Here is a 17,788-nt window from a genome sequence, read left to right as displayed (position 1 = left end):
GGGCAGGTGATTTGAAGTATAACTCATATCCATAACACATACAGTGTCGTGTCTATAAGTTTAATATTTAAGGTTAACTTGTGCGATAAGCTGGTGAAGTAACTTTAGCAGTGAATAATTATCACTTCTATAAGCATTGGTGACATATGCGTTAGACATGCAAGTGATTTTGTTATATTGCACTGCATAGATATCATAATTTACTATATGAAAAGTGATTTCAACCTGTCGTTCTTTCTTTAATATATTATTGGAGAAGAACTAAGGGAGGTTTGGCAAAATAAATAACACAACACATGTGCAAAGTTCACCGAGTCCAGATACAGAAGAATGACTACAAAATAATACCACAAGAGAAGATCAAGAAATTCAAATAACTGTTAAAATTGCATCCATCAAATGCTTTATTTCTTGATGTTGTTGTTTTTCTATGCATTTATATGTACATTCATATTAAACCCATAGTTCCTGATATGCTGTTGTTTGGGCTCTTTGCTAATAAATGCCTTAAAGGTTTAGTGTGTTTGTCCATTTTTAACATACTCTCATATTTTGCGTTAAAAATTTATGTACACAAACATGCCCTCCGGACATCAAGCACTACTGTACAGTTTATGCGTAAACATGTGTCCATGAAATCAAAACGAGCTACACGTCGACGATAATATAATTATAAATAATATTGTTTTCTGTTTAAAACAGGAATTAAAAGAAGGAAGTTGACCACAGAAATGCCCTAAGAGGGCACTTTTGCAACCCAACAAAAACGGTCCAAATGTCACATCGCCATACAAATCAAAAAACTGCTTGAGAAAGTACTAACATGCTTTGTTATTACTAAAATGTATTTAAATGAGAAAACACACATAAAACAAAAAACCCTGTCCAGTACTGTTCAACACTGAACCATACTTAAAAAAAATAACTTATGACTTTCTCTCTTATGCAGAACACAAAAGAAGATATTCTGAGGAATGCAGATAACCAAACAACACTGACCCCCATTGACTTCTTCTGTATAAACACAAAACCACCAAGACATTTCTCAAATTATCTTATTTTGTGTTCCACAGAAGAAAGAGTCATATACAGGTTTAAAGGGGGGTACATGTAGATTTTTGCCTTCAGCTTCCTCTTTAATACTCGGTGTTGTAGACCGACAGATCATTAGAATGTGTGACCAGCAGCTGCCACGGAAACTGATTGACGGGTCTTTTGACATTTGACCCCGTCCATTTGCTCTCTCGTACCATGAGCGCGACATCTTCATCATCTAATACCCGTATCACATCGCCCTCGGGGTCTCGATAGTTCAGAGCAATATCTTCAACCTGAAAAACGTCCCTGACGGGAGAAAAAAAAATTGCTCGGTCGTTTAGAGGTCACGGCAAGTGCAAAAACGATTAGTATGACACCATTTCTGTCCTTTGGGTTGTGTAAGCGGGCACGTGACTCATATGCAAATTATTGGCTGCTGTGCATGCAATATGTAAATATGTGATGCATATTTAACATTATACAAATGAGGCGTATTAAACCATTTTTATCAGTCGCTGTAACTTAATATTTGAGATACCAAATATTGTTACCTTGATCTTTACAGACTACACAGGCAGCTACCATTAGAATAACAAAACACAACATGAAAAGCACACACATATATATATATATATTTATATATTTAAAATGTTAAAAAATAAATGAAAAATATACAAAAGTACTTAACAAAAATATAAATAGTCTACTTTAATTGAACTGAACTATTTGTATTGATGTATCTGATATAGTGTAATGAAATACTTTATAAATGTATTATTTTTGCTTGTCCGTCATGTCGAATCATTTTAACTGCGTTTGTTGCAGTGCATTCTGGGATTGTGGGTATGGCATGTCAAACAGGACTGTTTGATATACCTAAAAGGAAAAATTATGTTTTGTACCTCATTCTTGTGAGAAGTTCCTGATAAGATGGTTGAACTGAGATGTCTTCCTCAACGCAAATGTCCCTAGAGCAAATAACACACAAGCACAAACATCACTATAAGAAATATAGAGTACAACGATAATAAAAAATGAGTGGGGTCTTTGCCTGGGTTTTCTGTGTCGTACAAGTCAATATGGCAAGCCAAAAACACATTAAGACATGCTTTTTTTTCCAATAGTTGGTTTATAAAAACTGTAGATCAACTTAAATGTACAAATACAAACAAGTGCACTCTTTCTCTTCCGTTCTGACCTTGTATCGATTCCTTCTGGCTTCAGCATATTGCAGCGCAGGCAGCTATATGAACTCCGAGCACCATTTCCATTCTTGGAAGCTCCGCCCTCTTCGTCAGATTCATTCTCGGGAAGAGGTTTAATAATCTTTACGAACGACTCTGGGAAGATCCCTGTTTGGTCCTTCACGGTACCCTAGAGAGAGGACACATGGCATAGACGGATGAAGGTGCCCTCTAAGGTGTGACTCCATCCGTCCATGAATGCTACAGAGCACACTTATCATTTTTATTTTATTATCATCGACAGAATGGGAAAAGTGAATGATCTGAAGAGGCAAGGGGAGACCATAATCGAGAGGTATTCATTCCCCAAAAAGGAAGATGTGATTTCTACAGCCCTTATCTTCAGCGGGTACATTCAGGCCCTCCCAAAAAGCCTTTTGGTTGCAATGAAGCAGCAGGTACAGTCTGAATCTCTCTTTCACTGGATCCTATCTCGATCGTGTTATTTGAGCGTCTTATGCAGGTCTATGTTATTTTTTTTCTAATTTTCTATTCATCTCACTGCATAAAGTGCAATTCGAGTTAAGTTAACCCTTCTTGTTATGTTTGGGGTCAAATCGACCCCAAGGCATCTTCTGAAAAGAATTCTCATTGACTTAGTTAATAATTTCCTATTTATCAGTTTTGTTTTAGTTTTTAGCAACGTGTTACAGAATACACTATTCACCCAAAAATGAAAATTCTGTTACCATTTACTCACTCTCTTGTCCTTTCAAACCTTTATGACTTCCTTGCCTGCACAGAACACCTATGAAGATATTTTGAAGAATGTTACTAGCAAGCACCCATCGCCAATAGAAGCCAATGGGTGCTGCTGTATTCGGTTACCGACTTTCTCCAAAATATCTTCATGCCATACAGAGAGGAGAATGAGTAAATGACAGAATTTTCATTTGTGGGTGAACTCCCCCTTTAAGGCAAGCTAACTCTCAGATTTCAGATCATTTTTTGCACATAAATTAAAATGTATTCATTTTATACTACTATTTTTAAAGATCAATTGATACTACTATGAATAGTTGTACGTACATCTCTACAGTTTTGTAAAGCTGTTGTTTTAAATGCCGTATGTACATTTATAGACTAGGATCTACAGTCTGACCAAATGTACAAACGTGCTTGAATCTCACTCTACAAATATCTCCCAATACTAATGAGATTGCTTTGTTCCTTTACAACTCTCTCTCTCCCTCTCTCTCCTCCTCCTCCTCCTCCTCCTCCTCCTCCCTGCCTACTTATTGTCATCTACCTCTCTCTCTCTCTCTCTCTCTCTCTCTCTCTCTCTCTCTCTCTCTTTTTATCTCCCTCCATCCTTGTATCTTCTCGCTCACTTTCCATCACTTGCTCACCTCCAGCCAGTCTGCGTTGACTCTCCGCAGGAGGAAGATCACGTCTCCAGCTTTCAGACTGAGCTCAAGCCGTCCGCTGCTGCTGAAGTCGAACACAGCCTAACACACACAGCAAGGACACGCAAGCGGGAGACACACACACGCAGAGGGAAAGAAAGCCAAACGCATCTTGAGTGAGAGAGAGCTGCAGGTAAGAGAACCTCGTGCTTTAAGAACTTTTAAGTGTGATGAATACATAATAATAAGTGATGAAATAATTAGGAAATGTAATAAAGTGGGGAAGACGTGGTAAATGTACTCTGATTGTTGGTGTAACAATGTTTTTTTGGACATTTACCATGGTAAAAGTTCAAAGTGTGCCATGGTTTTCTCACACAGTATTTGACTTTGTGCATACAAGACAATACGCTCAAAGACATGATATACTAATTTAATGAATTTACCATGGTAAAACTTCAAATACAATTTATAAAGACCTTATTTAGCACGTCTAAATATTACTGTATTTGCACCCTGACAAAACATTTAATCGAGGTCATGTACCGTGGTAAGAGCAAGGTATTCTTTGAAGTGTCCTGGAGTACATGCATGTAATTATCAGTATCATGGTAATACCATCAGAAATGAGCAATGTTGACGCTTTTTATAAAATGTTTTTCATCCGATGATAATTCCATCACGGCAGACACGATTCAAATGTGTAACTAAGTGTGAGTGTGTGACAGTGCCGTTTTGATCTCTGGTAAGTGCAGCGTGGGATCATACACCAACTAAGACAACGAGAGAACAAAAATACTGTGAAGACTAAAACTGTTATGAGCCAAGGAAGAGGGGAGAGATATTGAAAGCGATATATGATATGGAGTGATGGGAATACAGAAGCTAGAGAGACAGAGAGAGAGAGACAGAGAGTGTGTGTAAAAGCGTGTGTGTGTGTGTGTGTGTGTGCACGTCTTCCAATGACATTTGTACATTACATTTTTCAAGCAACAATTCAAATGGTTTGTAAAGAACCTTCTACATGCAAATTTTCTGTTTCAAAAAAGGTCCTTTGTCATGAAAACACGTTCTTTACATTATAAAATATAACCTGATCGCACAGGAATTTGTAACTAATGCACGAGGTGGCTTATTCGTATAAATTCGTACGTTGTGAATCGTACCAAACGTACGAAAAAAGCAATACTGAAGCCCCACCACTAACTCTGCCCTTAACATCACTTGCGCGAAAGCAAATCGTACTAAAATGCACGAATTTCGTACAAACTAGCCTTAATTAGCCACATCGTCAAATAGTTAAATTTCGTTGGGAGCTAAAATGAAATGCTTCTTATAAGAACCTTTGACTGAATTGTTGTTGGTTGAAACGAAATATTTCTTCTATCGCATCGCTATAAAGACCCTTTAGCAGCAACCCAGCGGAATTGTTTCCTTGAAATGTATAAACCTTTCTCAAAATCAAAATAGACACAATTGAGACATGCAACAAGATAAGAAATGAGTTCATGTTTAAAACTTTGGTATCTAAAGCATAGCGTTTTGGGGGGGATTATTGTTTTTTTCTCTCTCAGGAACATTTGAGATGCAAGACGATCAAAAAGTCTCCATATGCTGTCAATGTAATCTCATTGCTGACTAGGAGACACTACTGAGACTAGGAGACACTACTGAAATATATAAAGGCACTTGCCTTTGCATTTTACTACACACCCCCCGGATCGCTGGAGGGTGAACTGGTGCTCAAACTGCTGTGCGCTTACACACGTGTGGGTGTGATGGGTGCGAGTGGGCATCTGCTTTCGAACCACCATTTCTGTCTTTAGAAAATGCTGTAAATCTGCTCAGCTGTGGGTCGCCTGGTTTGTTTGCTCGAGTAGGAGTGTGTAGGTGAGACATGTTAGATGTTACCAGCTAATTACATCTTGGCAGTTACGATAAGTGTGAGCGTGCGTGTGCGTTTGTCCGTGCGCGCTCGTAGGCAGCATTCGAACAGAAAGACACGATTCGTGCCAAAAAGCCATGCAATATTCTTCATGAACTCAGACCGAGTAAGCGCAGAGAACAATGAAACTACAGACACCCCACTGCAGCTGTCCTAAAAATGGCTTCTGGGTCAATTGTGTTTGCTAACTTTTTATATAGTGCAAAAAAGTATCTCGGTACAATAATTGGATTCTTTTAGCCACATCATATTTAAAATGAAGCTATTTTTAACACTTGGAGAGAAGCTGCGATCTATCAGTCGAATGATACCGCATTTGGAAGAGGATGCTACACTGAACAATGGACATGATGAAACTAATACAGCCAAACCACACGATATAAAAAGTTAACAGGAGAGAAAACAACACCTTTGTTGAGTCTCTCGCGTTCCCTCTATATGATTATTTTTGATTACGTGACTAAATCACCCAGGAAATTAAATAAAACTTAGTAACAACGTGTGAGAACGGGCGCATACACACGCCAACACACAGCTACTGTATGGGGAAAAGTGACAAGGCAATTTCCTCTCATCGTAATATATGTGCTAATTAGCCTAGCTCTGAGGAAATCTCCGGCTGTTTCTTTATCTAAAACACAAAATCAGTTTACTACACTCGCACAGCATCACTGCATTTGCTTAAAGGGATTGTTCACCAAAAAAAATCACCCTCAAGTTGTTCCAAACCCATTTGAAATAAAGAATTTGGGAAACCGAACAGTTCTGGGGCACCTTTTATAACCATTTTTATGTTACCATGGTAATCAATCTCAGTTGCTAACATTTTCAAAATATATGTTTTGTGTTCAACAGAACAGAGACATTTAAACATGGTGTGGAACACCTTGAGTAAAAGATGACAGAATTTTCACTTTTGTGCGAACTGTCCCTTTAAGTCGTGATGTAAGTACTACATTTTCAGGTTTCAAGTGAGGCTAGTTTTTAAACAGCCATTTATGAGCAAATTTACGCTAAACGTTTATGAACTCACAGTGTACACTACAGGCTCACGTAATCACGTTAGGATTGTGTTCATTTCAATAGTTTAACAGCACCCCAAAAAGTTTAGTACGTTTTTTTGTTAGCCTGTAGCATAAGCGTTCTTCTGCTTACTTAAATGTTAGTTTGTGATTGTTTTTTTCTTTCTTCTAATGAACTGTCTACAGTAACCAAATACCATTATATAGACCACTTTGGAAGACGTCCAACGCCGGTCCAGAAGAACTTCCAGTTTCCGTTTTTTTACACTACACAAACGTTTCGACAAAATAAAACAAACAGAACGTTTATAAGCGAATGAAAATTCTAAATGAATATCTTTAAAAAATTATATGTAAGATTGATTTTTTTTTACATTTTGCAAAGTGGTCTATAACACGTTATTCTCGATTGACAGATTACAAGATTGCATTTCGAAGTATAAAATGAATCCAAGCAAAGATTTTAGCACTACATTTTCGGTGTGATGCAAGACCAAGTATTGACTTCTGGAAATCCAAATCTAGTTTGAATCGAGGCTACGTATTCGTTAAGATCTACGAATTAAGTGATGTGAAGACCTCGGGGCTCAGGCTGCGCTCAATATTGAAGAGAACACAGAACTAAAGTAGGTCGAGAACAGAGACAGATCAACCAAAGAAAGTCTAAAAGGGAGTTTAACAAAAAGGTGCAAACTAGTGGCGTGAACCACAAAAAGAATATTCTTATATACATAGCACATACAGAATTTTACCACAAACACAACAGTACTCACAAATGTAAATGGCTGCCTGTCTGCTTTCTTTAATTGAATTGGGTCTTTCCTGTTTGGCCAAATTTGGCCAGTTATTTCGGCATGGGATCACAGAGTCACGGAAGGTATCCAATAATAGAGCGACTCTGGGGGTCACAAATCGCTCTCATTTCAATTAAAGACTCAATGACCTCTGAAAATGAGCTCATTAGCACGTGGCCGGCCAAATGGGAGGAGAAGAGATGGGTTTTTTCTACCTAAATGAGTGACCCAGTTTGGCTCTTCTCAACTGGGGGACCAGAGTGGGATATAAAGAGAAGAGTTCAGTCTCTTGGGCCATGACACATGACAAAAACGTTTAACAAATGAGTGGTGTCGCTTATTAATACTTTATAAATGGTCTATAGACTTGCAGAAAATACTTTGCAAGACCCCAAAGTAATGCTTTAAATAATACAATTCTGTCAGGAATCGCGGATGACAGAGCCCAGGCACAGAAAGATTAAGGGCAACAAATGATCAATAAAGGGGAATACAAAACCCACCAGGTGGTTAAACGATATGAAACTATGACAAGTAACAAAAAGCAGACTGGACTAGACTAGATAGTAAACTAAAACAAAACTTGACTCGACTTATTTCAACTACCATCCACCAAAACAAACTACGAAACCGTGCACATGTGCTATACATGAAAATGATAAGAAGACTTCTGAATGTTCTCACAGAAAGCTCATACCACTAACAGCATTTCTGACAGCGAAAGTGGACTGCTGTAACGGGAACTGATCCTTTAAATACTATCTGCAATCTTCCTTTAATGGCTCTCTCTTAGCAGTTAAACTCCTTATAGTGATATAAGGGAAAGAAAGAGCTTTGACATTCAATAAAGCACTATTGCTATCACACAGGAAATGAAACGCTAGATATGTTGGTATCTATATTTAAACATTTATTCTTGGGATAGCTTTCAAATCTTACACGGACATCTGCATATTCTTATTTAGTATGATTACACACAATGTGTTGTAAATTTATTACACAATATAAAAACGATTTTTGAGGAAGGATACTAATTTAATTATGAAATAAGAAATATTTAATTGGAGTAGGTGGAGGTCTTTTATGGATATTGGAGATGTTATGCCATTTTTGGATGAAATCCAAATTGTTGAAATGTGGGAATATCCGAGCTGAAATCCCCAACCCTGTGTTTCAGTCAATCACACATAGTTAGCCCCTCCACAAAAACCTGTCATCATTTGCTCACCCTCTTGTCATTTCAAACCTGTAAGACTTATTTCTTCAGCAGAAAACAAAATAAAACATTTTGAAGAATGTTATTAAGACCCCATTCACTTGCATTGGTTTTGGGTTCGTACAATAGTAAATGGACACCAGAGCAGTTCTCTTACCAACTTTCTTCGAAAGTCATACAGGTTTAAAATGATGAGTAAATGTTGACAGAATTTTCATTTTTGGGTGAACTATTAATTTAATATAAAAATGCTATGATTTTATTTATGTTCCACATAATGAAACTCTGCAATAATCTCCATGAGGTCTGATTTAATCAATCTAGTTAAAAAGGTCAGACTTCTGACTTCAAGCATGGTCTAGTGGTTTCTGCAGAAGCATTTACTGCATTGACGTGTTAGGCTGGTCTAGAAAGGATTATACAGTGAAATGAACATGCTCTAAAGCAGTGGTCACCAAACTGGAGGGCCCCAAGATGGATCCTTGGGGGGCACATACTTTGTGGCATTTTGTGAAATCTATAAATTTATCCATTTTTTTTACCAAAATAAATGATGTTCCAGCTTTGTATAACTGAATATGTTTTTTGTTTAATTAAAAATTGAAGTTTAAAATCATAAGTGTTTATTATGGGGGACCGCAAATTGTATATTATATTTTCATCTGCAAAAAAGAGAAAACATGAAGACATTTTAGTCCTGTGTCAAGCCATCGTAGTGCTTCAAATGCGAGGGGTGGAGTGAGCCTTTGTTTAGTTGGCAGCCTCATCGCTAAATTTCAAACATTGGACCTTTAATACCCCATATATTTACCAGTAAGCGACACCTCCCACATATCTGTCTCTCCCTGCCTTGCTTTCCAAATCTTTGGTTGTTCTATCTGTTGTTATGCGAAATGCATACTATGTTTCTTCCTCTCATTTGTCCAATCGCGCACAAGCATAAAGCATATGTATTTTTCATGTTGTTCTCATACAAGAATATGAAGAAAAATGTAGAACACTGTGATTTATCAACACACCTGCTAAATTGATCTACATCAGAAAGACCTCTGATAGGAGAAATCTTTTGAGGAGATCATAAAAGACGGGCATGTATGTGTATGCGTGTCAAGGTCATGAGACATTTGTGAGTAATTCACAAAAGAGTCACCGTTGGTCTTTAAAGCGGGCATGTTATTTATCAATATAAAAAAATCGGATTCAATTTGAAGTCCAGAGACAAAAACAAACCCAAACCCCCAATGATTGGGAAAATATAGACAAAAAGTCTATATTATTGAAGTTCTCGATATGAAGATCTTCTCATCAAATGTACCCAAATCCAGATTGTTTCATCATTACAATCTACATTAATTTTAAGCTTCCATACTCTTCATGTATTTTAACAATCACAGTCTCATTTGTGGCTCTCCTAAGCAATTTTAGGAGAAACATCGATACTTGAAACAGAACTAAGAACTCCATCAAATCTTCTGAGCTATAAAAGAGCAAAAAATGTTCCTCTGCGAATATGGCACCCCCAGAAACCACAAATCCAGAGAGTCCTGCCCCATTTCTCCAAGATGTTCATCTGAGGTGCAGGAGCGATTTTAAAACATTTGCAGGTCACTGCCACCATTTCTGAATGCTCACACTGTATTTTTCACTTTCACATAAAACACACACATCCTTCTGGCCCTGCCTACATATGGGCGTGGGTTACACAGTATTTTACGTTGCAAAGGATTTATGGACTGGAGGTTTTTCCGGACAGCTCTGACAGCAAAGAGAGAGTAAGACACAGTGGATAAAGTCTTAAGAAGTGAGAGTACTCTAGAGGACGAAAGCAAAGTGATAAATTAAGGGGACGACGTGAGAAAAATACAGAAAGAAACAGGACTGATAGATTAGTCGGAGAGATATGGAGCAATGGGGGGATAGAATGAAGGGTGGAACAGAGAATATATAGACAGATTAGAGGGATTGAAGGAATGTGACTGGGAAAGAGACGAGAGGTGAGAGAGACATCGTGATTTAGACAAAGATAAAGAAATGAGTGGAACAGGGCAGGAATCAGATTAAGAAAACCCAGCACGAACAAAATATCTGTCACCCAAAACTGGTCTTTCAATCTAATGTAAAAACATGTAATACATTTTCACATAATATTCTAGTGTAGACCTGATCTCGCTACTTTGCATTTCATTTGTGATTTTTTTAAGTATTTAACATAATTGTTGAACTGAATTCCATGTTTTAGTCTCCATTAACTCAAATCTGTTCACCTTACTGAGAGCAGAATTATATGAAGCATTAAAACATCTCTTGTGTGACTGTAACACCGTGTCTACACCAGCACGTCGTTCCTCATCCAGTGTGGACGAAATGTTTCATTATAATGGGTTTTAATGCGTTCTATTGTCTTTTGCCGTGTCTCACCGTGCCATGCTCGGTGCAGACATGGATACGAGGAGCTACACAGAAACAAAATCATCCTGCCATCACAGTAACCACAAAACTATGATGTTCTGGTGTCATTTAGATTTTGAGACAAACATATTACTGGTGCTTTCCAGTACAAAACTCCTACCATGATTCCAGTGTCACTATGAAATGCTTCTTGGTTTTCACTATATTGCAAGGGGTCGCCTGGGCGATCGGGTTTGTTAAGGTACTTGCTCACTGGCCCAAATCAAAACAGTCCAACAGTCCAGAACCCCACCTTTGAAATAAGGCTAAGAGATTTTCTTTCACAGTTTTTATCGTCTGCCAAGATATAAATCATAAGTCCAACCTCTTAGAAAAGCAACAGCATGTCACGCTTCAACAAGCATTATGATGTGATGTTTCATTCATATCAGCAGCACAAACAGTGCAGAATTAGTTATTTACTAAAGTTTAATACTTAAGCTTTGTTCAAATCCCAAAACCTATAGTTATGGTGTGGACTTCACTATTAAAGGAACAGTAAAATTTTTTTGCAAATAGTCTTTGTTCTGTTGAAGACTAAAGAAGATATTTTGAAGCATGTAGGAAAGCAAAAAGTTCTGGGACACTTTTGACTACCATTGTGTTTTTTCCTATTATGGTAGTCATTGGTGGCCAAGGACTGTTTGGTTTACAAGCATTCTTCCAAATATCTATTATTTTCATAAAAATTTTGGGGCGAACTGTTCCTTTAAAACCAAGTTATTCTTCTTGGTGTGAAGTAAAAGCAACAGATCCACGAAATTACAACAGTTCACAAGAGCTGTGCTTGTTTTGTGTAATAACCTCCTAACCAGAATCCATGAGTGTTCAAGTATGTGTGCGTGTAGTATGTAGTGTGTAGGCTGTTACTGAAAGTGTTTCCAAGGAAACGCTAATGTACCTCTGCTCTGGGAGCCGAGAGAAGGTCTGTTTTGGGCTTTATGGTTTTCCTAGTGAGAGAGAGAGAGAGAGAGAGAGAGAGAGAGAGAGAGAGAGAGAACTTTAAATGGACAACAAAACAAGCAGCGCATTCTACAAAATGCTCTTCCAATTTTCAGAAACAAAAGACACTAGTCACATTGAATGTCAAACAAACCCAGATGAGGCTAAACAAGATTTGTTTTATTGTTTCGATATTCACTTTGTCGCAGGTGTTTTTCAAAATTAAAAAGACGCTTGTTAACTTACTGCTAGAATTACAAAAGCAAAAAAAATGTTTTTTTTGCTGTCCATTCAATGCCATTGCTGTTTAAGAGAAACAACTAAGATATTAAAGATATTGTTCCCCCATCAATATTTTTTTCCCATTATTTATTATCCCTCGTGTCATTCTTAACCTGTATGACTTTCTGTCTTAAAAAAACACAAAAGAAGATATTTTGAAGAACGTTCGTAACCAAACAACACTAGACACCATTGACTTCCATTGATTGGACACAGAACCACAGAGACATTTCTCAAAATATCTTCTTTTGTGTTGCACAGAAGAAAGAGTCACATCAAAAGACATGAGAGTAAATAACTAATGTCAGAATTAGTTTTTTAGTTTAACTATCCCTTTCAAGTATTATTCATGGTCTCATCTTAAAAAGAAGAGCCTGTTCAGCAGCAGAATGTGAAAACATGAAAAAAGAAAAAGTTAGTAGAAAGTTATCTGACAGCGGTATCCAGTGCTAAATGCATAAGTGAGGGAGGATTGTGGGTTGTCGCCTACACTCTTCGTGTGGGGGGCCGCAAGCGGCGCAGGGCCCGGGGGATCTGTTGGCTGTCCGACTCAGTCTGGTAGAAAAACATCCGTATCAGATCGTCCAAGAGTACCCAGGTAGGCAGACACAGCAACCTCTGATAAATAAAGCGAGAGAAATTTGTGAACTCCACAACTTATTTTACATTCAAATAAAACCAAATGACATCTACGATTGGTGACAAAAAAGAGAAATAACAAAAAAGGGAACTGTTGATTTTTTCTGGTAATTCCACACAACACTGTTGGCGGCTCTTAGATTACAACCCACAAAGCACATGAACCCGATCATTACCAAATACAACTCCCACTAGGATATTATGACCATGATACGAACAAAAACGTTAACTAAATGTCTAGACTGACTCACCTTCATGTAATTATTTAGCTCTGGGATTCTGCTCTCTGCGATCTCCTTTTTGTTTCCCATGTAGACCTTACCTGTGGCAAAACAAATGAAGAAATGAACGGCCTAAACAAATATCTACGTCTCAAAGCGAATTAGTTTATAACCAGAACAATCAAAAGCTAGCTGAGGGGTTAGCTCTGAACATCCTCTAATTAGCATTAAGCGCAACACCACAATTGCATTCTTGTTTTTGTTTTGTTTATTTCGCCCAATGGTATTTTTAATAATGTGAGGAAAGATTCTGTGAGTACTGAGGCTCATGGTCTTTTTGGGATCCTTCGGAACCACACTTGCTTTACGATAACGCAAAACAGTTCAACGCAACCGTTTGATGAGACAAGCAATAAATACCGCTTTCTTTTTCGCAGTAAGCTTTTATTATAAACCTGACCTGCGGGAAATACACTACAATGCAAAGAGACGCCCCACTGTGTCACATCAGGGCAGACGATGCTAATCCTCTCACATGAACTTTGCAATTATCTTTCTCATTTTTAATAGTGCGTAATCATATTACACATGAATTGCCGTGAAGAGAGTAAGGTCCATTGTCAAATATGAAGGGGCTTGAATTAACTCCAATCTCCTAGGTGCAGGTTTACGAAAGACGCTTTGAAGAAACAGTAATGTAAAGTCACCAAGCTACTGAAGGATCACGTTCCTCGCGTGACATAAATGAAATAGTGGGTAGTTTGCCAAGAGCGCACTCTCCTTACCGCAAAATTCAATTATATATGTACGATAGGTCAAAGACCGAGAAGAAAAGCGAGAGAGGTAAAGCTGATTAAAAAGGGATGAGAAAAGAGGTTGTAGAGGTTAAAACTTGAAAATGCATCAAGTAAAAATACTTTGCTTCTTCCTCAAGTGTTTGAAATGGCAAAAAGTCAACGCATTTCAGCAGTACATTGGCAAATTTCAGTTAAAGGGATTAAAGAGGTTGTTCAACCAAAACAAAATCTGTCATCATTTAAACTTGTATAACACTCTCTCTTCTGTGAAACACAAAAGAAGATATTTTGAGAAATGTCTCAGTGGTTTTTTTCCATACGATGGAAGTTAATGGGAGACAATGTTGTTTGGTCATCAACTTTCCGACAGGAGGTCATACAGGTTTAAAATAGCAAATATAAAAATAATTTGATGGAAAGAATACGTTTTCAACGTTGCCTTTTACATTCAAATCCATTTTAACATGGCATGGTATTGAAACACAAGTGAAAGAAGCTTAAAAACTGAGCATATCTGATGTAAGCTAAGTAAAGAGGAAGGAGATCAAGACGTGAATAGACAGAGAGGGCTCTCGGTGGAAGTGATGTCAAAAGGACGAAACGGGTTTCGTGGCCTAACAATAAATGTTGGCATTCACTTCTCTTTCCTTTTTTTTCTCTGTCTACGGTAATGTCTGTTATTTCCCACACATAATCCAAAGCGTTCTGGACCAGTTAATCAGTAACTGTGGGAAACACTATCAAGAACTCAAAGGGCAAATTTCAGTGAACTTTGACTCCGGAGAAAAACCTGTGGAAAAATTCTTGACAATGGCAACAAAATGCAGAGTACATGTGGTATGATCCATCCAAAAGCATGATGTGATTCGAAAGATTTAAGATCTTTCCACAAACTCAACCAAATCTTTTGGGTGATGGCTCAATTTACATTAAGGCTGAATTTGTTTCATTGGCTTTTATTTTGGAGCTTATTTCCAAATTGTCAAACAAAAGTTTTTGACAACTGTTAGTTGGGTGACATCCCCATTCATGACCTCATGATTCATGCACTTGAGAAAATGCACTTTTATGGTGTCATTGTTTAACATCATAGAGCGCTTTTCTGCATTGCGGCGAACCGTTCTAATCTCGGTCTGGAACGGTTGCAGTTATGTTTACATGTGAGCCTGGTTCGACACGGCACGACAAACCATTTACGTACTGGCTGGCCCGGATCGGCATGTAGTCGAACGATTAGGCAACTGCACACTTCGGAATTGACAAAAACATTTCAATGCAGGAGTGAATCCATATTCTTCTGAATGCGAGTACAGTATGCAAAACAGGAATTAATCCAATGGATGATGTCATTGGCTATACCTGGGTACGGCATTTTTGCTAAAAGAAATGTTAGCAAATATTAGATTTTGTTTTGCTCTGTACACATATGACGGATTTAATGAAACTGCAGATTAGGGGTGCCACAATATGCTCGACCTGACTTTGCCAAGTGGTTGTTGTCCTTAGGCATTGGTAATAATCATGATATGTACAATCATTTAAAATTAATATTAATAATGTATAATATTTGTTTATCTATCAATAGATATTGCAATTAAATTGTTATTGTGAATTATTTTGCCTATTATGTCAAACCGTGAATTTTTGTGGTTGAATCCGGTTTCCGTAAATAACCAAACTGTGTGCGTGTAGAACAAGATTCGACACTTAAAAGAGAAGTGACAACTGTATTTAACTGCAGTGTGTGCTGCATGTGGGCTGTGGAAAACATAGATTTCCCCAGAGCTCTTCAACACTGTTATTTACTTGAGGCTTTGTGGTTACACACCTGGCAGGATCGGTAGTTGGCAGGTGTAATATCCCGACTGGGCTTCTGGTGAGTACTTCTGCTGCAGGCTCACGTGAAGAGTGAAGAACTGCTTATACCTTCTGTAGATCAGGTACTTACTGTTGCCCTTGGTCTTCACCTCAATTACAAACCTCTGCAAAGAAGCACGAAAGTCAAAACTCACTTTGGATTTACAATTACCCACAGTAACCTGGCGCTTGGTGTCTAGGCACCCTTGTGGTGTTTTAACCTGCACACTTGCGTTGACCAGCCCAGTTTTTAAATCCTTAAACCTCATGCATAACACAGAACTAAAATAAAAAGATGAGGCTAAGATTTTACAAATCAATAGGGTGTACGTCACAGATTAAACAAAGCGTAGTTCAAAGGTTCATAGACAGTAGAAGAGAGAAGTCAATTTAGGTCAGGTTTAGGAGATCTAAAGATGTTGGAAAAACTTACGTAGTAAACAATGAAGCTTTTCTTCTCCTCAACATCAGCGATGGTAGCAGAGACCGGAATGTTGTCTGGAAGCTGGTCGAAATCACTAATTAAATATCAAAATAACTTATTTTGAGAGAATAATCACAGTTATAGATACCAGAAATGTATAATTTTTAAGGTTTACGCACTGCATAAGAGAAATTAGTTCAGTAGTACAATGTATCACAGTTTATCTTAAAATGTAATGCACAATGGCCACATTTGTTTAAAAATATGCACATGTAAATAAAAGTCAAAAAATTTGACACACCACAGAATATTGTAGTATAAAGTATAGTATGTACTACAATTGATCAATTCACTACAGTTAACAATACAGAATACCGTAGTATAAAGTATAGTATGTACTACAATTGATCAATTCACTACAGTTAACAATACAGAATACCGTAGTATAAAGTATAGTATGTACTACAATTGATCAATTCACTACAGTTAACAATACAGAATACCGTAGTATAAAGTATAATATGTACTGCAATTGATCAATTCGCCACAGTTAACAATACAGAATATCGTAGTATAAAGTATAATATGTACTGCAATTGATCAATTCACTACAGTTAACAATACAGAACATCGTAGTATAAAGTATAATATGTACTGCAATTGATCAATTCACCACAGTTAACAATACAGAACATCGTAGTGTAAAGTATAGTGTGTACTGCAATTGATCAATTCACTACAGTTAACAATACAGAACATCCTAGTGTAAAGTATAATATGTACTGCAATTGATCAATTCACCACAGTTAACAATACAGAACATCGTAGTATAAAGTATAATATGTACTGCAATTGATCAATTCGCTACAGTTAACAATACAGAACATCGTAGTATAAAGTATAATATGTACTGCAATTGATCAATTCGCTACAGTTAACAATACAGAACATCGTAGTATAAAGTATAATATGTACTGCAATTGATCAATTCGCTACAGTTAACAATACAGAACATCGTAGTATAAAGTATAATATGTACTGCAATTGATCAATTCGCTACAGTTAACAATACAGAACATCGTAGTATAAAGTATAATATGTACTGCAATTGATCAATTCACTACAGTTAACAATACAGAACATCGTAGTATAAAGTATAGTATGTACTGCAATTGATCAATTCGCTACAGTTAACAATACAGAACATCGTAGTATAAAGTATAATAATTACTATAATATTACACAATATCTTACAGTTTACTGGCAGTATCACATACTAAAATATAGCCTCCAACCCTTTTTACATGGGTTGGTGAGAAGAGAACAAACTACAGTAAACATCGTCATACTACAACACACACCCAGTTAAAGTGGAATCACGGTTTTTACGTAGATGAAAGTAAATAGATGATAAACACGCAGTTGCTTACCTTTCATCTCGCAGTTGTTGCGGGAGAGACATGCTGGAGATCTCCCGACGGACGGATAGACAAAGACGAAAGGAGACAGACAGACAGAAACAGACAAAGAGAGACAGAGAGTTCGCTAAAGTGGAAGTGAAGCTCGCTGGTGT

General features: G+C 37.3%; 1 protein-coding gene across 1 annotated transcript; it reads right to left on the bottom strand.

Moving 5' to 3' along the window:
- Positions 1-370: 370 nt before the first annotated feature.
- ncf4 (neutrophil cytosolic factor 4) lies at positions 371-17,778 on the bottom strand. Its single transcript, XM_079470844.1, has 10 exons — positions 17,646-17,778; positions 16,225-16,309; positions 15,763-15,916; positions 13,168-13,238; positions 12,768-12,895; positions 11,955-12,003; positions 3,632-3,730; positions 2,237-2,412; positions 1,941-2,006; positions 371-1,344 (listed from the first exon to the last, which is right to left on the bottom strand). The coding sequence occupies exons 1-10, from the start codon at positions 17,675-17,677 to the stop codon at positions 1,137-1,139; spliced, it is 1,068 nt and encodes a 355-aa protein (XP_079326970.1). The 5' UTR covers positions 17,678-17,778; the 3' UTR covers positions 371-1,136.
- Positions 17,779-17,788: the final 10 nt, after the last annotated feature.

This window comes from Barbatula barbatula, assembly GCF_947034865.1.
Source record: "Barbatula barbatula genome assembly, chromosome: 13".
Classification (NCBI taxonomy): domain Eukaryota; kingdom Metazoa; phylum Chordata; class Actinopteri; order Cypriniformes; family Nemacheilidae; genus Barbatula; species Barbatula barbatula.
This window is presented reverse-complemented; position numbering and strand designations above follow the sequence as displayed.